This window comes from Ahaetulla prasina, chromosome 2 (assembly GCF_028640845.1).
Source record: "Ahaetulla prasina isolate Xishuangbanna chromosome 2, ASM2864084v1, whole genome shotgun sequence".
Taxonomy (NCBI): domain Eukaryota; kingdom Metazoa; phylum Chordata; class Lepidosauria; order Squamata; family Colubridae; genus Ahaetulla; species Ahaetulla prasina.
In genome coordinates this window covers 88,635,639-88,659,830 of record NC_080540.1, presented here as the reverse complement: position 1 = coordinate 88,659,830, position 24,192 = coordinate 88,635,639, and the positions used below count along the sequence as shown (strand labels likewise).

Sequence of the window (24,192 nt, the reverse complement as noted above, 5' to 3'; positions counted from 1 at the left end):
TTTTTTTTTCATAAACGAGTACTCAGTGATTGCCTAAATAACTGCATATCTTTCTAAGAAGGTATTGTATATTTTCTTATAACTGGTTTCTGTGCTATACAGACAAAAAGACAGATGAAAATGAGATAAAACAGCCTTTTTCAAGAACCAATTTGGTCTAGCGATGAAAGAAGCAGGCTAGAAATCAGGAGATTGTGAGTTCAAATCCTGCCTTAGGCATGAAAACCAGCTGGGTGACTTCGGCCAGTCATTTTCTCTCAGGCCAACCCATCATAAAGAGTTGTTGCTGTGGGCAAAATTGGAGGAAGAAAGCATGTTAGGTATGTTCACCACTTTTGAGTTATTTATAAAAAGAAATAATAATAATAAAGGCAGGAAAACAAACAAACAAAAAAAATAGAATAGAATTTTTATTGGCCAAGTGTGATTGGACACACAAGGAATTTGTCTTAGTGCATATGCTCTCAGTGTACATAAAAGAAAAGTTACGTTCATCAAGGTACAACATTTACAACACAAATGATGGTCATAGGGTACAATTTAACACTTAATGATACAACACTTAATGATACTCATAGGGTACAAATAAGCAATCAAGAACAATCAATATCAATATAAATCATAAGGATTACCAGCAACAAAGTTACAGTCATACAGTCATAAGTGAAAAGAGATTGGTGATGGGAACGATGAGAAGATTAATAGTAGTGCAGATTTAGTAAATAGTCTGACAGTGTTGAGGGAATTATTTGTTTAGCAGAATGATGGCCTTTGGGAAAAAACTGTTCTTGTGTCTAGTTGTTCTGGTTTGCAGTGCTCTATAGCGTCGTTTTGAGGGAAGGAGTTGAAACAGTTTATGTCCAGGATGTGAGGGATCTGTAAATATTTTCACGGCCCTCTTCTTGATTCGTGCAGTATACAGGTCCTCAATGGAAGGCAGGTTGGTAGCAATTATTTTTTCTGCAGTTCTAATTATCCTCTGAAGTCTGTGTCTTTCTTGTTGGGTTGCAGAACCGAACCAGACAGTTATAGAGGTACAAATGGCAGACTCAGTAATTCCTCTGTAGAACTGGATCAGCAACTCCTTGGGCAGTTTAAGCTTTCTGGGTTGGCACAGAAAGAACATTCTTTGTTGTCCTTTTTAATGATGTTTTTGATGTTAGTTGTCCATTTTAGATCTTGCGATATGATAGAACCTAGAAATTTGAAGGTTTCTACTGTTGATACTGTGTTGTCTAGTATTGTGAGAGGTGGAAATATGGAATGGTTTCTCCTAAAGTCTACCATCATTTCTACGGTTTTGAGTGTGTTCAGTTCCAGATTGTTTCGGTCGCACCACGAGACTAGTTGTTTGACCTCTCGTCTATATGCGGATTCATCATTGTCTCGAATGAGACCGATCCCTGTTGTGTCATCTGTGAACTTCAGTAGTTTAACAGATGGATCATTGGAGATGCAGTCATGGGTATACAGAGAGAAGAGAAGTGAGGAGAGCACACAGCCTTGCGGGGGGGGGGCTGTGCTAATTGTACAGGTATCTGATGTGATCCTGCTTACCTTCACCTGCAGGTTCCTGTTTGTTAGGAAGCTTGTGATCCACTTACAAGTCTGTTCAGGTATCTATAGCTGGTTTAGCTTAGTTAGAAGAGTGTCTGGAATGATGGTATTGAATGCTGAACTGAAGTCTATAAAGAGGACCCTTGCATAGGTCTTTGAGATTCAAGATGTTGTAGGATGTAGTACAGAACCATATTAACAGCATCATCTGTTGATCTATTTGCTCAGTATGCAAATTGCAAGGGGTCTAACAGCGGATCCGTGATGGTTTTCAAGTAGGAAAGCATTAGCCTTTCAAAGGCTTTCATGACTACAGATGTTAAAGCAACTGGTCTGTAGTCATTTAGTTCCTTGATTGTGGGCTTCTTCGGCACTGGGATGATGGTAGAGCATTTGAAGCAAGAAGGAACATAGCACATCTCTAGTGATTTATTGAAGATATGGGTGAAGATGGGGGCCAATTGGTCAGCACAGACTTTTAAGCAAGAAGGAGTTATCTTGTCTGGGCCTGGAGCTTTTCCTGGCTTTTGTCTGTGAAATAGGTCCTGCAGTTCCTTTTCTGTGATCACTAGGGGTTGTGAACCCAATGGGATGGGGTCAGTTGTAGGAGGCTTGGCTGTTATTGGTATGTCTGAGATGGGGGTTGTGGAGATAAGTGGCTGTAGTTTCCTTTCAAACCTGCAGTAAAACTCATTCAGGTTATCTGCCAGACGTTGATTACCTTCAGCCTGGGAAGGAGGTTTTCCATAGTGGGTGATATTTTTAAGAGTTTTCCATATGGGTGCTGGTTCATTTGCTGAAAACTGATTCTTTACTTTTCAGAGTTGCTTCTTTTTGCTGCTCTGATCTCCCTTGTTAGTGCATTTTGCCTGATTGTACAGCATTTTATCACCTTTTCTGTAGGCTTCCTCTTTGGAATGACGTAGCTGCTTAAGTTTAGGTGTGAACCAAGGTTTGTTATTACTGTATATTCGCAAGTTCCTTGTAGGTACACATAGGTCTTCACAGAAGCTGACATATGATGTTAAAGTATCTGTGAGTTCATCCAAGTCTGCAGAAGTATCTTCGAAGATATTCCAATCAGTGCAATTCCAATTTTACCTCCTCCATCCAAGTCTTCAGTGATTCAGTTGTTGGTTTTGTGGTTTTAAGTCTTTGCCTGTAAGCAGGTACAAGATGAATCATGCAATGATCAGAGTGACCTACAGCTGTTCGTGGTAAAGACCGATAAGCATCTTTTAGTGTTGTGTAGCAATGGTCTAAAGTATTCTTGCCTCTAGTGGGACAATTGACATGCTGAAAGTATTTTGGTAGCTCTTTCCTTAAGTTTGCCTTGTTTAGAGCTCCCAAAATAATGACCAGTGAATCAGGGTATTTAGCTTCAGCCTCCATGATTTGGTCAGCTAGAGTTCGTAATGCCTTGTTTACACAGGCTTGTGGTGGGACATAAACAGCAATTAGAAGAAATGAGGAAAATTCACGAGGTGGATAGTATGATTTGCAGTTGATAATTAAAGTCTCTAAATTGTCACAGAATTTGTAAATTACTTTTAAATCTTGACACCAGCTACTGTTAATATATAGGCATAAGCCGCCCTGCTTCTTTTTACCAGATGTTTCTCTAATTCTGTCTAATCGTTCAGCCTGAAAACCTGGAATATGCAGGCTGCTATCTTCAATTGATTCATTTAATCAGGTTTCAGAGCATAGGACTGCTGAATTGCGAAAATCAGAATAGCATTTGTTTAAGAGGAGTATTTTATCCATCTTATTTGCAAGTGACCGTACATTTGTTAGGAAAATTGAAGGCAGAGGAGTTTTTTTGCTTCTATTCCTTAATCTGTTTAAGATCCCAGCCTGTTTACCTCTCCGTCGCTTCTGTCGTTTGGTTTTTTTGGTAATCCATGGCTCCGGGGGAATTGCCTCTTCCTGTGTTAGAATCTCCTCCATGTTTGTAAAGACGGGGGGGGGGGAGGGTTGAGATCACAGAAAGCTGCTCCTTAAAGAAATGTTTGCTTAATTTTTAGCAGATGGTCTCATGAATAGGAAATCCGTAGTGAGTCACAGTGAACAATTACAAATAAAGAAACCATTAGAGAGCATTTCACCGAGGCAGCCTTCGTCGGCACCATCTTGGGGAATAATATCCTTGTTCATGAATACCTAAATGACTCTTTGGGACAATGAGAAAAATTACATCACTGATCTGCTTCTTCAACCAGCTTTATTCCTTTGTTGTTGTTATTTATTTATTTATTTAGTTTGTCAAACAAGTATGAGAAAACAGGTATATGTATAAACATGGACATGAACACAGGAAATGAGTATGAATAAATGGGGACAGCAGGACAGGAACGGTTGGCACGCTGGTGCACTTATGCAGGCCCCCTGCAGACCTCTTAGGAAAGGGGTGAGGTCCACGGTAAACAGTTTAAGGTTAAAGTTTTGAGGGTTTGAGGATGTAACAACAGAGTCTGGTAGTTCATTCCAGGCATTGACCACTCTGTTGCTGAAGTCATATTTTATGCAATCGAGTTTGGAGCGGTTCACTTTAAGTTTGTATCTATTGTGTGCTTGTGTATTGTTGTGGTTGAAGCTGAAGTAGTTGTTGACAGGTAGGATGCTGTAGCAGACAATTTTGTGTACTATACTTAGGTCAGACCGTAGGTGGCATAGTTCTAGGTCAGGGGTGTCCAAACTTGGTCCCTTTAAGACTTTTGGACTTCAACTCCCAGAGTTCCTCAGCCAGCTTTGCTGGCTGAGGGACTCTGGGAGTTGAAGTCCAAAAGTCTTAAAGGGACCAAGTTTGGACACCCCTGTTCTAGGTTGTCCAAGCCCAAAATTTCAAGCCTGGTGGCATAAAGTATTCTGCTCAACCTATTTTTCAAAGCATCAGAAGGAAAAGACAAAAAACAATGGGTGGAAACTAATCAAGGAGAGAAACAACCTAGAACTAAGGAGAAACTTCCTGTCAGTTAGAATAATTAATCACGGAATGACTTGCCTCCAGAAGTTGTGGGTGCTTCCATCACTGAAGACCTTTAAGAAGAATCACAACAGGCACTTGTCTGGAATGGTGCAGGGTCTCCTGCTTGGGCAGGGGGTTGGACTAGAAGATCTCCAAGGTCTCTTCCAACTCTATTATTCTGTTTTTAAGGGGAGGGAGGGAATGAAGTTGTCAATGGCTGCTACTCATGTCAGTTTTATATTATCTTTGGAATCCAAGTATCCATCTTTGGGGGAACAGCAACAGAAAAAGATGATCATGACCTGTGAGTTAGAATGACAATACATCCATAAAGGGACAAGGAAAGTTTATGCTATAAGGGATCTGTTCATTCTTTAAGACGCCGGGATGAACAAAGCAGGCTATACACTATTGACTAGAAATGTTCGATTGGTTCCAATTTTGCTAACAAGCACAGCTGCTCATAGCTCCTCAGAATGTAGGTAGTGTGTGTGTGTGAATCACAGCAGAAGAGATTCATACTGATCTCAGAGAAAGGATTAAAACTTTCGTCCAAAGCAATTATTCTATAATGATTTTGCAATGATTACATTCTTACAGAAATCCTGATAAGCAAAATACAAGTAGGAGAACCTACAGTACAGTTCTCCTCCCTCTGTTTCCCCTTGTGGAATATCTAAATAGGACTTTCTTCAATAAGCAGGAGTTGATCCATCTGGAATCTCCATTCCCAGAGCAAGGAACAGGCCCTGCCTAGTCAGCAATATCTTCCATACATGCAACAGAACTATCAATCTTAATGACTCCATCCATTCATTCACAGTCAATCTTAATCTCTTAATTCATCCAATCTCAGTTTTGTGCTTCTGCAAAGAATACCATGAACATTTTTAACCCTTGCACATTGTGTTTTTCAAACTGAGAACCCAGATTGTTGGGGGCAATAAATTTGACTTCGTATACAATATACAAATGGATGAAGACTATTGCTTAACACAGTGTAAGCCGCCCTGAGTCTTCGGAGAAGGGCGGGATATAAATTCAAATAAAAATAAACAAAAAACAAAAAACAAAACTGCAGATCTTAACCCCTGTGCCAGTTGTGATCTGAAACAAGTGGGAAACTTGTTTATAACAACTTTATAACCTCAGCCCATTCTTTATAACCTCACCCCATTTCTAAAAGGACTATAAGGGGCGTGCATAAGTGCACGAAAGTGCCTACCGTTCCTGTCCTATTGTTTTCTTTCATTATATGTGCTTGTATATAATGTTGTGACAAAAACAACAACAACAACACTTGTTTCTTCAGATTGTAGCAGTGAGTGGAAAGGACAAGAAACTGTCTAGGGCCTACTCAGACAGGGGTTCCAGTCTATGGGGCAGCCTTGGAAATCCAAGGGCTGTGGCCAGCTTTTCCATTACCTGCTTTCCCCACTTCTTGTTATTGCAGACTAACTGAATCACCAAGAAGTTCCCCAGGATAACTAGCTATGGTGATCTGGAGGACAAAGGCAAGGAAAGTTACCACACACAAGATAGAGGCAGCTTTCCTTTCCCAACCTAGCAGACCAGTTCTGCTGCAACTCTTCCACTTCCATTCCCCTTGGATGCTGCAGGCACCTTGCCAGTTCTGGGGCCTGGGAAGTGAGGAACTGAGGAACTCATTCTTAGGTACATGCCAAAGACAATGAGGTCCATACAGCCCCTTTAAAAGAGGAAAAAGCTTGCTTGGCTCTTTGCAGAAGCTTGACAGAAGAACCTGGTCTGGATTTCTTCTCAGAACTTTTGCTTTTTCTATTGTAATTTTGGAGGAAGCAAAGAGCATTGATCCAACCTGCCAATTCAAGAGGCAAAGCAAGAGAAGGGGTCAAAGCTATATCAACCATTTGCCTTTTCCAGGTGCTGGACCTTTTAGAATCGTGCTATGTCTTCTGGTCATTCTCAGCAAGAGAATTTTTCTGGGAAGGGCAAGGAGAGTAGTCTATTCTAGATCTTCAAACTAACCTACGTTTCTAGAATTAAGGAGAAATTTCCTGTCAGTGAGAACAATTAACCAGTGGAATGGCTTGCCTTCAGAAATTATGGGTGCTCCATCACTAGATGCTTTTAAGAAGAAACTGGACACCACTTGTCTGGAATGGTATAAGGACTCCTTCCTTGGACAGAGGGTTATATTAGAAAACCTCCAAGGTTCCTTCCAACCCTATGATTCTATGATTCATGGCATAATGAGATGAAGCTTTTAAGTAAAAATAAAAATTCCACAATCCATTCCCCTAAGTAAACGATGAGCTATAAAGACTATTGATTATCTCCAGTACCACCTATTCTTCTACTACTGGTACACGTACAACATTTTAAAATTCTTTATTGCTTTTTATAAACAAATATTCACAATAAACTCTCACAGAGAAATTTAACCAAAGATATACAGTGTATTTAAAATATGGCCCAGCCTTGTATTAAATAATTCCTCTTTTTGTCTGGTTCTTTTCTATGTAAACCCACATACGTCTATGTAGACTCTCTCACACATGTAGACTATGCAGACTCTGTCACACATTCTCTCTCATACACAACTTTGCACAATATATGCATATGTACCATATCCATAACACAAATAGTTCAAGGCAGTGGTTTGTGGAATATATTAATACATCTGAAATGTAGCATTGATATTTGCATTTGTCTTTTTGTCGTTGGAGCGAGGAAATATTGGGTTAAAAGCACTTTTGTGCAAGAATTATATAATTCTTTATATAATGTCATATAAAATTTATATGTTTGTATATAAATTATAAAGTTTATATATTATATAATATAGATATTATAAGAATATATTATAAAGTTTATAAAATATTTATATATTATAAAGGTTTATATATATTTTATAAACTTTATATAATTCTTTATATAATTCTTTATATAATTCTTTATATAATTCTTTATATAATGTCATATAAAATTTATATGTTTGTATATAAATTATAAAGTTTATAAAATATTTATATATTATAAAGTTTATATATTATAAAGTTTATATATTATAAAGTTTATATATTATAAAGTTTATATATTATATAATATAGATATTATAACAATATAATATAGATATTATAACAATATAATATAGATATTATAACAATATAATATAGATATTATAACAATATAATATAGATATTATAACAATATAATATAGATATTATAAGAATATATTATAAAGGTTTATATATATTTTATAAACTTTATATAATTCTTTATATAATTCTTTATATAATTCTAAAATCCTTTTATAGAAGTCAAGAGGTTGGCTAGCTTTCGTAGCTATAACTTGTTATCAACAAATAAATGAATAATTATCTTTCTTGTAGACTGTATTTGTCATAGTTCTGTAATTTAAAATTGGAAAATAAGATTGAGGCAGTTCAATGTAAAATGAGAATTTGAAGCAATTTAAAATGACATTGTATGTTTACAAGAAACACATATTAGAACATTAGACCAGAAATATTTGATAAATTCAAATTGGGAATACATTTTGTTGCATCTGCTACAGAAAAAATCTAACTAAAGCAACTAAAGTGATGCTGGTGGTGACGATACATCTGGTGTTTGAAGCCAATTTGATCTCAGACCCTCTTGCAAGCCAGGTTAATAATGTCATTCAATAATATAACAGATGGCGACTTCCTGGTTGGCTCCGTTGGCAATGGAGGTGATCTTTCTGGTCACCAACCTCTGGATCATGTTGGACTGCTAAGACAGCGACAATCAGCTGTCCAGCAGTTCGGAAACCCCCCTCTTCGGGAGAAGAAGTGGTGGTGAGCAAAAGGAAGCAGAGGTAGAGCTTCCCTAGAGCTCCTGGAAGATACCAGAGGGCTCGAAGGGTTAAGCCCCCTCAGAACTTCAAAGTGAAAATGGCGATCGTTCTTTAATGAGCTACGCAGTTGAAAACGAAAGTGTTACAATTCTCTGTCTGCTGTTTATTGCTGAAGGCCAGCTGGAAATTTTTTTTAAACATTGTAATGAGAAGGGAGAAGAGATACTGAGACTGGGGGAAAAAAAGACTTAAAAGGTTTATACGTAATATTAAGTTAAAGAGAAATTTTAAGAGATGGCAGCAAAACAATTAAAGTCAACTGCTACAAAAACCCCAGGAACATTAACACCGGGAGTCTCTCCAGCACATACAGCAGATACAAAATCACTAAATTTGGAAGCACTTCAGGATAACCTGAAAGAATTTATGAAAGAATCTCTTAACGATGCTATGAATTGGCAAACTTCCCAGATAGAGGATAAGTTTAAATTAATTACAGAAGAAATGTCAGAGATGAAAAAACAGATGTTAGAAATTCAAACTGGAAATAAAGAAAGTTAATTTAAAATCAGTTACCTAAGTTCATCTTCATAATAATCTACTTGCACATGATGTGAACTAGGCACGTAGATCTCCTGAGATGGAGTTGTGCGACAAACTTAAGACACCACCAATTGTTACGCCTGGAAAGCTCTTATAGCTGGATCAGGATTACTACTTCATTGATGGTATAAGGACTCCTTCCTTGGACAGAGGGTTATATTAGAAAACCTCCAAGGTTCCTTCCAACCCTATGATTCTATGATTCATGGCATAATGAGATGAAGCTTTTAAGTAAAAATAAAATAAACAAAACAAAACTGCAGATCTTAACCCCTGTGCCAGTTGTGATCTGAAACAAGTGGGAAACTTGTTTATAACAACTTTATAACCTCAGCCCATTCTTTATAACCTCACCCCATTCCTAAAAGGACTATAAGGGGCGTGCATAAGAGCACGAAAGTGCCTACTGTCCTGTCCTATTGTTTTCTTTCATTATATGTGCTTGTATATAATGTTGTGACAAAAACAACAACAACAACACTTGTTTCTTCAGATTGTAGCAGTGAGTGGAAAGGACAAGAAACTGTCTAGGGCCTACTCAGACAGGGGTTCCAGTCTATGGGGCAGCCTTGGAAATCCAAGGGCTGTGGCCAGCTTTTCCATTACCTGCTTTCCCCACTTCTTGTTATTGCAGACTAACTGAATCACCAAGAAGTTCCCCAGGATAACTAGCTATGGTGATCTGGAGGACAAAGGCAAGGAAAGTTACCACACACAAGATAGAGGCAACTTTCCTTTCCCAACGTGGCAGACCAGTTCTGCTGCAACTCTTCCTCTTCCATTCCCCTTGGATGCTGCAGGCACCTTGCCAGTTCTGGGGCCTGGGAAGTGAGGAACTGAGGAACTCATTCTTAGGTACATGCCAAAGACAATGAGGTCCATACAGCCCCTTTAAAAGAGGAAAAAGCTTGCTTGGCTCTTTGCAGAAGCTTGACAGAAGAACCTGGTCTGGATTTCTTCTCAGAACTTTTGCTTTTTCTATTGTAATTTTGGAGGAAGCAAAGAGCACTGATCCAACCTGCCAATTCAAGAAGAGGCAAAGCAAGAGAAGGGGTCAAAGCTATATCAACCATTTGCCTTTTCCAGGTGCTGGACCTTTTAGAATCGTGCTATGTCTTCTGGTCATTCTCAGCAAGAGAATTTTTCTGGGAAGGGAAAGGAGAGTAGTCCATTCTAGATCTTCAAACTAACCTACGTTTCTAGAATTAAGGAGAAATTTCCTGTCAGTGAGAACAATTAACCAGTGGAATGGCTTGCCTTCAGAAATTATGGGTGCTCCATCACTAGATGCTTTTAAGAAGAAACTGGACAGCCACTTGTCTGGAATGGTAGAGGGTCTCCTGCCTGGGCAGGAGTTGGACTAGAATGCCTCCATGGTCCCTTCCAATTCTGTGATTCTGCATTTTATTCCCAGGCACCCCCCCCCCCTCACATCACTGCAGTGAGCACAGACCTGCACCTACCTGGGACCGACCCAGTTGCCTTCCAGCAGTTGCATGCAAAGTCCTGTGGAGTCACCTGCCCATTTCACGCTTTCACTCACAGCGGTCAGGTTGCTTCCCCCACCCCCGATGTTGTAGTAAGGCAGGTGAACAGACGAATCAAGGTCAGGTGTAAAGTCAAGGTGTGGTTTGCACTTGCATTTTTTCACTCTGCTTGTTCTTAGGGAAAGTTTCCACTTTTTTTTTATTGTAGACTTACCTCCTTTCTCCGGTTCTGGCCAACGGACCCTTTGGTTCCCTTGTCCCTGTCAAGTTCCAGAGTGAAGCTGAGAAAGTAGCTTCTCCTGTGGTTTTATTGCCACTTAAGCGAGGTGGTTATTAATGTTTTCTATCCATGGAAAGAAACTAAGGCTACAGAAAAAAATCTAACTAAAGCAACTAAAGTGATGCTGGTGGTGACGATACATCTGGTGTTTGAAGCCAATTTGATCTCAGACCCTCTTGCAAGCCAGGTTAATAATGTCATTCAATAATATAACAGATGGCGACTTCCTGGTTGGCTCCGTTGGCAATGGAGGTGATCTTTCTGGTCACCAACCTCTGGATCATGTTGGACTGCTAAGACAGCGACAATCAGCTGTCCAGCAGTTCGGAAACCCCCCTCTTCGGGAGAAGAAGCGGTGGTGAGCAAAAAGAAGCAGAGGTAGAGCTTCCCTAGAGCTCCTGGAAGATACCAGGGGGCTCGAAGGGTTAAGCCCCCTCAGAACTTCAAAGTGCTCCAGATCTGAGGCTTTTTTCCTGCTCCGGCAGACCTAATTGCCGCGACCAACTTCCGGGACCAATTTTAACTTAAAGAAGATAATACCGGACTGAACAGAAACAGGAGAGCTCTAATTATAAAAGCAAGTAATCAATCAATTCCCTGTTATTATTTTTTTTTAAGTTTTGGATTTGACTTCAAAGTGAAAATGGCGATCGTTCTTTAATGAGCTACGCAGTTGAAAACGAAAGTGTTACAATTCTCTGTTTGCTGTTTATTGCTGAAGGCCAGCTGGAAATTTTTTTTAAACATTGTAATGAGAAGGGAGAAGAGATCGAGATATTGAGACTGATTTAAAAAAAAAAAAAGACTTAAAAGGTTTATCGTAATATTAGCGGGACCAATTTTAACTTAAAGAAGATAATACCGGACTGAACAGAAACAGGAGAGCTCTAATTATAAAAGCAAGTAATCAATCAATTCCCTGTTATTTTTTTTTTTAAGTTTTGGATCTGACTTCAAAGTGAAAATGCGATCGTTCTTTAATGAGCTACACAGTTGAAAACGAAAGTGTTACAAGTCTCACTGTCTGTTGTTTATTGCTGAGGCCAGCTGGAAATTTTTTTTTAAACATTGTAATGAGAAGGAGAAGAGATACTGAGACTGGAAAAAAAGACTTAAAAGGTTTATACGTAATATTAAGTTAAAGAGAAATTTTAAGAGATGGCAGCAAAACAATTAAAGTCAACTGTTACAAAACCCCAGGAACATTAACACCGGAGTCTCTCCAGCACATACAGCAGATACAAAATCACTAAATTTGGAAGCACTTCAGGATAACCTGAAAGAATTTATGAAAGAATCTCTTAACGATGCTATGAATTGGCAAACTTCCCAGATAGAGGATAAGTTTAAATTAATTACAGAAGAAATGTCAGAGATGAAAAACAGATGTTAGAAATTCAAACTGGAAATAAAGAAGTTAAAGAAGGTTTGGTGTCAGCAGTACAGGGTCTGGCATCAAATGTGATTTTATTGGAGCAGGAAGTAGAAGAAATAAAGAAAGTTAATTTAAAATTGGAAAATAAGATTGAGGCAGTTCAAGTAAAATGGATAAAGTTGATGATGAAATTGTTTTGGTACAATATAGAGCTATGGAACTTGCTTTACGAATCCGTGGACTTAAAGAATGTAAAATGAGAATTTGAAGCAAATTTTTCGGAGGCCTTTGCAGAGATTTTGGCAGTTCGGCCAGTAGATGTGGCTTTTATATTGATAAAATTTATCGTGTGAATTCCTGGATAGCAAGACAAAGAAATCTTCCCAGAGACATTGTTATTTATTTTACTACTAGAACAGTGAGAAATGAGATTTTACAAGCTTTTTTAAAGGAGACAAGATTCAAGCAGCGGCCAAGATATTTTAATACTAAAGGAAATTCCCCAAAATGTTGAGAGGTAGGAAGGAGTTTGCTTTTTGGTGAGCGAACTTAAAAAGCGTCAGATTGAGTATAGATGGGACATCCCAATTGGTATAATAGTTTACTATGAAGGAAAGCACATCGTCTTAATACAGTCAGTAAAGCACAAGAGTTTTATGCTTATGTGCTTAAGGCTTGAAGTCCACCATCTCCGGATGGTAGGAGAAAGGAAGGTGAAATTAAAGAAAAAGAAGTGATAGTAATGGAAGAAGACCGTTTACAAGCATTGGATGTGTCTAAGATGGGATCAGAGATTCCAAAAGAGCCAAGGATGACAAGAGCAGCTGTCAAACGCAAGGAACAAGAAGAAAAGGCTCAACAGGCTCAATCTGCTACTACCAAGACGGAAACAGTGGAGGAGCAAGGCCCAAAGAAAGATATGATTTGCGGCTGGTGCTTCAAAAGTTTCCGATTGCTGATAATGGCAATTAGACTTTTATCTTGGAATGTCAATGGATTAAACTCACCACAAAAGAGAAGAAAGATATTTCATTATTTGAAGCAATTTAAAATGACATTGTATGTTTACAAGAAACACATATTAGAACATTAGACCAGAAATATTTGATAAATTCGAAATTGGGAATACATTTTGTTGCATCTGCTACTGAAAAGAAGAATGGACTAGTTGTTTATATAAAGAGTAATTTATCTGCAACATTAATTGAAGCGGATAATCAAGGAAGATATATTGCTATTGAACTTTTATTGGAAGGGAGAAAAATACTTTTAATAGGAGTTTATGCACCAAATCAATAACAAGAAAAATTTTATAAGTTTTTACATAAAAGAATAACATCTTGGGATTATAAAACTTATATATTAATGGGTGATTGGAATGGAGTGATGGATACCCAGAAAGATAAAAGAAGTCTTAGAAATATTTCCAATCGTGTAAAACTGCCAAAGGCATTCTTTGATTTGATGGAAGATTTAGAATTGAGAGATGTATGGCGAGAACGCAATGAAAAAGAGAGAGATTTTACATTTTTTTCTGACAGACATCAATCTTTTTCTAGGATTTATTCATTTTAATTACTAATGATTTGTTTTTCAGAGTGAAGAAGACAAAAATTTGTTCTAGAACCTTGTCTGATCATAGCCCGGTATGGATTGAGTTAGATCGGGAAAAAGAGGCCAGGAGGTCGTGGAGGATGAATGAGAACTTGTTTAAATATGAACAAAATGTAAATGAATGTAAAACTCTAATGAAGGAATTTTTTTCTTTGAACATGGATAAAGGGACACCTATAGAGATAGTTTGGGACACCAGTAAAGCTTATATGAGGGGAATTTTATTAGAGATGAATAATAAATATAGAAATAGACTGCACAAAAGGCGAAAAGAACTAGAAGAGGAAATTAAAAGGAAGGAGCAGTTATTGGTAGGCAATCCAGGAGATAGTAAAACAAAAGAGTCAATAAATATATTAAGAGGTCAATTTAATATGTTAATGGCAGATCAGGTGGCAACTAATTTACAATATGTAAGACATAATTTGTTTAATAATTCTAATAAACCTGGAAGGTGGTTAGCATATTTATTAAGAAAGAAACAGAAACGACGATAATTGATAAAATAGAATATAGAGGTAAGGAAGTATATCAGCAAAATTTGATTAAAAAAGCTTTTTTAGAATATTATACTAAGTTATATTCTAGAGATGTGATTAGTGATAAAGATATAGATAGATATTTACAGGACCACGGTATTTTAGAAATTACAGTAGATCAAAGGGAAGAGTTGAATCAATTAATTTCTTCAGAGGAAATAGTGTTTGCAATTAAGCAGCTTAAAGCGAATAAAGCACCAGGTACAGATGGCTTGACAACTACTTATTATAAAAATTTACAAAATGAGATGATTGTACCACTTAAGGAGTTATTTAACAGAATACAAAGGGGAGGAGAAGCTCCTCCTTCATGGAGGACAGCTTTTATTTCATTAATACCTAAAGAAGATCGAGATGGTGTTAAACCAGAGAATTATAGGCCAATATCGCTTTTAAATACTGATTATAAGATATTTGCTAAGATACTAGCGAATAGATTGATGCCACTGATGAATCAATTAATTCATAATGACCAATCAGGATTTATTAAGGGGAGACAGATGAGATATAATATGAGACAAATTGTAAATTTACTTGAATATTTGGAAGGAAACAGCCAGGTTTCAGCAGCATTCCTCTTTTTGGATGCGAAAAAGCTTTTGATAGATTGGATTGGCAGTTTTGTTTAAAGTAATAGAAAAATGCAATTTGGGGATTATTTTATTCAAGCAATTAAGGCTATATATCAAAAGCAAACAGCTCAAATAATAGTAAATGGTGGATTAACAGAATCTTTCAAGATTGAGAAAGGGACTAGACAAGGATGTCCTTGTCACCATTATTATTCATTCTAACTTTGGAAATATTATTGAGTAAGATACGTGGTTTAGATCGAATAAAAGGAATTAGAATTAAAAATCAAGATGATAAATTAAGAGCGTTTGCAGATGATTTGGTTGTTTCTTTATCTCAACCAATACATTCAGCTGTATATTTGATGGAGACAATTGATCAGTATAGTAAGGTATCTGGGTTTAAAGTGAATCAACAGAAGACAAAATGATAATTAAAAATATGAATACACATCAGAGGGAAGAATTAGAAAGAATAACTGGATATGAAGTAGTTAAAAGGTTAAATACTTAGGAGTATACATTACAGCATCGAATGTAAAATTATATAAAACAATTATGAGGTATTGTGGGGAAAAGTAATTAAAGAAATGGAGAAATGGAAGAAGTTACAATTATCATTGTTGGGAAGAGTGGCAGCTATAAAAATGAATGTTTTGCCTAGATTTTTATTTTTGTTTCAAATGATTCCAATTTTGAAGAAAGATGCAAATTTACAAGAATGGCAAAAAGGGATTAATAAATTTGTATGGAAGGGTAAAAAACCGAGGATAAAGTTAAAAATAATGCAAGACGTTAGGAAAGAGGGGTTTAAAATGCCTAATTTGAAATTGTACTATGATGCAGTTGTTTTAACTTTAATTTCTGATTGGATTAATTTAACAGAGGAAAGGATTTTGAATATAGAAGGTTATGGTTTGTTATATGGATGGCACGCATATGTAATATATGACAAGAAAATTGATAAGACATTTAAGAATAATATGGTCAGAAGTGCGTTGTTGAGGATTTGGAAAAAATATCAATATAAGTTAGATGGAAAGATACCAATATGGACCATCCCCAGACATATGATAGAGAATATAAATATATTACAAAAAATGGAAGTTATCACTTACAAAGAGCTTTTGACTATGGAAAAAGGGGAATTACAGTTGAAATCTAGGAAGAAATTGAGGGATGAAGGAAGAAATTATACATGGTTCCAGTATGGACAATTGCAATCTAGATGGAAAATAGATCAGAAAATTGGTATAAGGCAAAGTGATGATAATCTGGTAAAACAAATAAAAGATCAAGGTCAACAGCATATAAAGAGATTATATAATGTATTGGTTGAAATTGATTCAGAAATGGAGTTGGTTAAAGATTGTATGGTAAAATGGGCACAAAATTTTCAACAACCTATAATGTTAGAAACATGGAAAAAATTTGGGTGAGGAATGTTAAATTCACGCAAGCACAAAATTTAAGAGAAAATTTTTATAAAATGTTTTATAGATGGCATTTAGATCCTAAAAAACTGTCATGTATGTATCCAAATGTGAAAGCAAAATGTTGGAGATGTGATTGTGAGGATGCTACCTATTATCATATATGGTGGACTTGCAAAAAAGTTAAAGCCTTTTGGATTAAAATATGGTGGATTATGCAGAACATTTTGAAAAAGAAGATCAAGTTTGTTCCACAGTTCTTTTATTAGGAATAATCTCAGATTGCACTGTTATAGAGACAAAACTGATTCTGAATTTAATAACTGCTGCAAGATTATTGATTGCACAATATTGGAAGAAAGAAGACTTACCTACAATTGGAGAATGGATTAGTAAAGTATCAAATTTAGCAGAAATGGCAAAATTTCTGCCTACTTGAAAGACTGTACACAAGAAAAATATATATTGGAATGGAGGAAGTGGATTGATTATATTCAAAATAAGTATCAGATTAAAATATCAATTAGTTTTTGAGTGAAGTTAGGAATTATTATGTATTAGTTTAAGAAAGAAGGGAATTGATAGTGTGATGGTGTGAAATGGAATATGTTTTATGTTATATTTTAGATTATGTTTGTTAGTTACAATACCCTGTATTCTGTTCTGGGAAGTCTCGGGGGGGGGGGGGGAAGGAGGTGGGGAAGGGGAAGACTATAAATTGATTGGTTGCCATTGTACAGGAATAATGGTAGAATTAAACAAGTTGGAATGGTGTAATGTCGGGACTGCTCGGCAAACACTCCCGAAGGGAAAGGGTAAGGAAAGAGGAGTAAAGAAGGAAGAAAGTAGGTAGGTAGGTGGGTAGGGAGGAAAGAAGGAAGGGAGAAGAAAGGATAGGAGGAGGAGAAGAAGGAGATAGAGGGTTAGAAAGGATGGTAGTGAGAAGTGGGAAAGAGGAGGGGAAGTAGGAAAGCGAGGAGAAGGTGGTGGGGGAAGTTTAAGAAGGATGAGAAGGGAAGAAAGGATTAAAGGGGGGAGTGGCAATCGAGCAGCCCTGACTGAGTATAATTTGGGTATAGGACTGATTGTTGGATAAGTGATTGTATTGTACACTGGTCAAATTGTGGGAATTATTATGGAAAAATAAAAATTTTTTGCAAAAAATAATAATATTAATAATAATAATAATATAACAGATGGCCAGCGATACAGATCAACTGCTATCTTTATACTATTATCATGACATAACAAGATAAAATTCAGGGGTCTATACAGATAAAGCCTCTTAATCTTGCACCATAATGGCCACCATTCTTATAAGGATAATTCATTGTTGAAGGTGGCCATTATATTACTGAGCTTAATGTTCTAGCTAGCATCACTTGAGATCAGCTTTAGTCACTGAAGCAGATAGTATTTAACACACTAAAGAATTAGCTGAGATTATCCCCATGCGGAATATATTAATACATCTGAAATGTAGCATTGATATTTGCATTTGTCTTTTTTGTCGTTGGAGCGAGGAAATATTGGGTTAAAGCACTTTTGTGCAAGAATTATATAATTCTTTATATAATGTCATATAAAATTTATATGTTTGTATATAAATTATAAAGTTTATATATTATATAATATAGATATTATAACAATATAATATAGATATTATAAGAATATATTATAAAGTTTATAAAATATTTATATATTATAAAGGTTTTATATATATTTTATAAACTTTATATAATTCTAAAATCCTTTTATAGAAGTCAAGAGGTTGGCTAGCTTTCATAGCTATAACTTGTTATCAACAAATAAATGAATAATTATCTTTCTTGTAGACTGTATTTGTCATAGTTCTGTAATTTAAAATCAGTTACCTAAGTTCATCTTCATAATAATCTACTTGCACATGATGTGAACTAGGCACGTAGATCTCCTGAGATGGAGTTGTGCGACAAACTTAAGACACCACCAATTGTTACGCCTGGAAAGCTCTTATAGCTGGATCAGGATTACTACTTCATTGATGGTATAAGGACTCCTTCCTTGGACAGAGGGTTATATTAGAAAACCTCCAAGGTTCCTTCCAACCCTATGATTCTATGATTCATGGCATAATGAGATGAAGCTTTTAAGTAAAAATAAAAATTCCACAATCCATTCCCCTAAGTAAACGATGAGCTATAAAGACTATTGATTATCTCCAGTACCACCTATTCTTCTACTACTGGTACACGTACAACATTTTAAAATTCTTTATTGCTTTTTATAAACAAATATTCACAATAAACTCTCACAGAGAAATTTAACCAAAGATATACAGTGCATTTAAAATATGGCCCAGCCTTGTATTAAATAATTCCTCTTTTTGTCTGGTTCTTTTCTATGTAAACCCACACACGTCTATGTAGACTCTCTCACACATGTAGACTATGCAGACTCTGTCACACATTCTCTCTCATACACAACTTTGCACAATATATGCATATGTACCATATCCATAACACAAATAGTTCAAGGCAGTGGTTTGTGGAATATATTCAAGTTGATGTTGATAAGGTCAAGCCTTTTTAATTTCTCATTATTTCCTAAATAGGAATATGTAGTTTCTTGATAACAATTTCTGGGAAATTATGAGTATCAGAAAAAAGATAGTGCCCATAAAACAAAATCCATTAGGGCCTTTTCTGGGTTAGTATGGAACCCTTGTATATTATTACTTACTAGAAATAACAAATTCCTACATTAAAGCCAATGCAACACACTCCTTTTATAAACGTTTTTGTTATTTCAGTCAGATGCTTTTCCCTGTCAATGAGCATTGACACAACTCCAGGATAGCCTGTTCTTAAAATCTCAGTCCTATTCTGGGAGTTTTTAGACCAATGAAAATCTTGGATCTCAGGAATAGCACTTAGATTATTATATACTTAGCACTTATATACTGATTCATAGTGCTTTTACAGCCCTCTCTAAGCAGTTTACAGAGTCAGCATATTGCCCCCAAGAATCTGGGTCCTCATTTTACCCACCTCAGAAGGATGGAAGGCTGAGTCAACCTTAAGCCGGTGAGATTTGAACTGCTGAATTGCAGCTAACAGTCAGCTGAAGTATTCTGTAGTACTGCACTCTAACCACTGCACCACCTTGACTCTAATATAATAAATTGGAAAATGGAATAAAAGCACCATTAAAAAATTCTGACTGCTACTGAATAATATCTTAGTTCCAATCTCTCTGATATTTACAGCAAGAATCCACTTTATCAATTTTGCTACCTTTACAGTGGACAACCAATAAATGCCTTCCATTGCATCATTACAAAAAATGTAACCATTTTTGGAATGAAATACATGAACAAAACATAACTGCTGTAGTTTGCCACTTGCTTTTCAAGGTATCACTGTGAACACCGAGAAAAACAGTTGCTACCAGCATTCACTAAAAGTGCTTCCATATGTCCTGGTTTGCAATTTCATCTTTCTGTCCAGATAACAATCCAACTCTATAAAACAGCAACATGATCCATTTGTAGTCCTGCCCAAATCATAAAAATGGGGCTGGACTGCGTGCAGAAGCATCTTTGCTATCTTTTAGCATAGTTACCCAGAAGGGAAAGATGTTGCTGTTAAAATGGAAAGGTTGCACATTTCTGTAACATATACTTGAATTAAATGTCCTCTTCTTCAGGCACATTGCGAATGCAGACACACTGTATTTTGTTTTTAAAACATCACTTCTTCACAGCTTCCATAGTCACTCTCCACCATGTCGGAGCCCTCATAGTTCGAAGGCAATGCTGGCTGAGTTCTGGCATTCGGTACAGGCCTGATTTCACAGTCTGCGTAGGAGGGCTGGGCCACACTAAGTCTCATGCTAACCCTCTTGTACCCATTGTCTGGATGGTAAAGTGGCCCTTCATTTTCTACCAGCTGAGAAGGGTAGTAGCTGATGGCAGTGTATTCGTTCTGACACTGGGAAGAAGGTAGTTCAGCAGAGCCAGTGGGTAAGAAGTCTTCCAGATTTTGATTGCTGTAGCGAGGCGGAATAGGTGCCCGCTTGTTTTGATCAAGTGGGAAAGGAAAGCCACCATAAAGGCCAGCTGGATCTGAGTCTACAGGAGGAGGAGGAGGTCGATGGCATGGGGAAGGCGGAAGGGGAGTTTCAATAATTTCATATTGATGATATTCTTGAGTGTCTGTTGACTGATATCTTGGTGGCCAGTAGGTTGTTTCTCCTGGATACACTGAAATAAAACCAGAAGCTTATGAATATTTCCCAATAAATGTGTAGTCGGCAATAACTATTATTTCACTGCATCTTCAAATTAACCACATTTTTTTTTCATAATTTGGAGACTGATGGTCTGCCATGGGGAAACTTGCTTTCTTAAATAGTATATAATAGTATATAATTAAGAATCTGAACTATGTAAAATTGTAAAGTCTGCCAAGCATGAATAAAAATTATCTACTCACAGAGAATGTCTCACCAGGAGCTAAAACAATTTTTTAAGGTCTAGCATGCTACTCTAGTTCTAATTTTTGAACAATACAATACCTGATTTGAGGGAATTCTTGACAAAGATTTTCACGGCCTGAATCAAACTCAGTGATAGAATTAGGGACAGGATAAACAAAATATATTGATAGATATTTTCAGAAATGAATTACAGTATATGTTCTTGACCAATAGTAAAACCTATCAGGTTTTGTCATTAGCACTACTGTTATTTGTTATTCTTATTTATTGTACAAATGCTGTTTCCAACAGCTACTCATGCTCACTGTATCCTGCAATTCTACTATTTTTGTGAATACACAAAACATCTTGTGCTGTGTATAATTTTGTGCATCACCATTTTGATAGTTAATATGATAATATCCCATATACTGATATTTTTCCTCTTTCCTCATATTAAAAGTTATAATTGAGTACAAATTTAATTTCTCTCTTATATATTTGAATGTTCTTTAACTTTACATATAGGCTTCTTCCTCTGAATATTATTCTTGTTTCTAATTCTTTGATCCTTATTACTTTGTGCTTTGCCCAAGTTCATATAGAAATGGTCTATGAAATTTCTCTTTCTGTTGTGACTAATCATATATTTTTTTAAAATGAGCTGTCTTTAATATGAGGTGTATGCCCATTACTATAAGTTTGAGATTGAAGAATATTGCTATTAGAAGAGATCAATCATAACTGGTCTATTTAGCTTATTTGAAAAATAGTTGAGAAACTTCAACACCAAACCCTGGCTACATTTACGGTGTTTACTTAGAGCTTACTTATCACTATGTTGTATTACTGTTGATGACTGATGTGACATATTTTGATAACTAGTTAATACTTGTGTAACTACATTCAATTTGTAGGGCAACAGTACACAAACTGGAAAGGGAATTGAAGAAATGCACATTTCTGTTTTAAATGTGACAAAACTGATACCACCATAACATAATATTGTTATGAAAAAGGAGAGCTAGATACCTCAAAACATATGAATAACTAGTGGGGCTTTAGAGCATAGAAACAACATTACTTGGAAAGATCCACTGAAACAGAGGAAAGGGGAAAGAGAAACAAACAAAGATAAAACAAACCCATTTTTTCTCCAGTCCAGGAACTCTTCAACGTAGAGTCATTATCAGTGTTAGATAAGGGGAGAGCAGCTGGGAGATTTGGAGCCACACTGCACACAATGGCTCCCCGTTGTTTCTGCACATTGCTTGAATGGAAGGTGGTGAATTCTGGGACAACAGAAGGCTTGGCTGGGTCTAGAGCACTGAAATGGTTGTGATGACCATTGTTGAGAATATTGAGTTCAATGGATGGAAGACCTTGAGTGCCAACCCCAACACTTTTTGAGAATTCATTCTTGGAGAGCAGGTCTGGATCTTCTTTGGCCACTGGCTTGTGAGCTTTGACTTTGTGGCAGAAGCGTTTGTGGATGATTGTAATAGCTATCACCAGGATGACTATACCTAACACACCAGCAGAGATTTTGGCAATCCCTTCAGGCTTCCAAATCTCACTGGATGGATTAATAGTTGGAATCCCAATTCTTTGGGTGCAGAATGTTCCCTGGAAGTGATCTGTACAGATGCAGTGAAGAGTACCCTCACTATTCACACAACGTCCTGAGTTCTGACATGGATTTTTCAAACATTTTTCAGCAACTTTTTCACACCTGTGATGGAAGAAAGATGATAAATCAACAAGCAAATGCCATTAACTCTAATTATGAAACTAAAAAGCAGGACCTTTACTGCCGTTTTCTGCACATTTATAATTTGTTGTTTGTCCAGTTCATTCCTTTACAATACATGAATGAAGTTGAGGAAAGAATTAGGAAGCAGAAATCAACGCTGCCCTCTAGATACATCGAAATTTTCAGTCCCTATTAAGTTATCCCAGGTCTATAGAATTTTTCCAAATTTCCTCCTCTGAAATAGAGTGACAATTCTGATCTCAGAAAAGCAATATCCAAATGTTAGAAATCTTAATCTTATTGATTTCTTGATCAATAAGATTAAGATCAATCCAAGGATGATTCCTGGGTCTAAATCATGGGTTGGGAAGTGGGAGGAAAATTGAAATACCAGTCATGATCATATCTGCTCAACTGGTAGAGATCTATGGAGCTCAACACGTAGGATTGCTGTGCCAGTGAATTTGAATTTAAATAGAAACCCAGAAAGTTCAGAAAATATAACTACATGATCTTCAGAGCTTTGGGGCCATGCAGATATTAAATATATGATTGCTGATTTGTTCAAAACAGCCGGCCTCACTTAAGTCCTCCATAAAAACTTGATATATTAGTGTGAACTTTGAATAGAGAAAGCAAACATAAAATATAGCATAATTAGGGAAGCATTTCTTATGAAACATTCATCTATATAAACAGAGTCGTAAAATCTCAGGTTAAAATTGGCATGCCACATAAGAGACACGAAATCACACAATCACAATACAATTAAAGTCATGTGCTGGATGTTCGCAGCAGAAACTCATGCAACAAAGCAATTTATTCTAAGTATTCATTGATAGTGTATCTCCAGACTTGCTTATTTATACAATCACAACATTTTATTTGTCTACCTAGCAGTTCATTCATTCATTCAATCAATCAATCTTTCTATCAAAAGAATAAAAGGATAAGCAAATAGATCTTAATTATAATTGCCAATGATTCTATAATATTTGAGATAAGGTGAGCAAAATCTTTAAAAAATCTTCTAAAATTAGTTACTCATACATTCCTAAACAGACATGGCTATTGCACTGCGCTATTCATTGTGAGATGAATTTGGGCAATGCAGGATAATATAGGCATGATGTCCTTGCTGAAGTTCAAAAGGACAAAAGTAGCATTGAGAGAATAGTCTTACCTTCCCCCCCAATATCTCTCTGGACAACGGCAAGTATAGCCACCTTTCTCAGAAAGTTCACATGTCCCTCCATGTAAGCAGGGATTTCCTTTACAACGGCCATCAGCCACTTCACAATGATCTCCAGAAAACTGTGTGGAGCAGGTGCAAACATAACCTAATGAAAATAGGTCAAATAAAAGCAAAAATAGATTTATTTTTAAAAAATGGATAGGGCAGCCATATACAAAATAAGAATATAATTCAGATGATGTTATGACATGTTATAACTATTAGGCATATAGTTCCTCTTCATAAGGAATAACTTTTTTAATGCATTGAAATCTCCATTAAAAAGCTGGGGATATGATGTCTTCACTTAAATCACTTTGGTAACTACAATTACATGCACAATTGACACTGCAGGTGGCAACCCTGATGTGAAATTATTATTATTATTATTATTTATTTGATTTTTATACCGCCCTTCTCCCGAAGGACTCAGGGCGGTGTACAGGCAAAATAAAAACAGACAAGAAAATATACAGTTTAAAATGCAAGATTAAAA

The 24,192-nt window shown here is 36.4% G+C and overlaps 1 protein-coding gene across 1 annotated transcript in view; it reads right to left on the bottom strand.

Annotated features, from left to right (window-relative positions):
- Positions 1-18,489: 18,489 nt before the first annotated feature.
- FAT2 (FAT atypical cadherin 2) overlaps positions 18,490-24,192 on the bottom strand; it is a 91,245-nt gene continuing 85,542 nt past the window's right edge. Inside the window, exons 22-24 of the mRNA XM_058166521.1 lie at positions 23,646-23,802; positions 21,855-22,441; positions 18,490-20,494 (exon numbers count right to left, since the gene is read on the bottom strand). Coding sequence (XP_058022504.1) covers positions 19,974-20,494; positions 21,855-22,441; positions 23,646-23,802 — 1,265 coding nt within the window. The 3' untranslated portion in view covers positions 18,490-19,973. The remainder of the gene's footprint in view (positions 20,495-21,854; positions 22,442-23,645; positions 23,803-24,192) is intronic.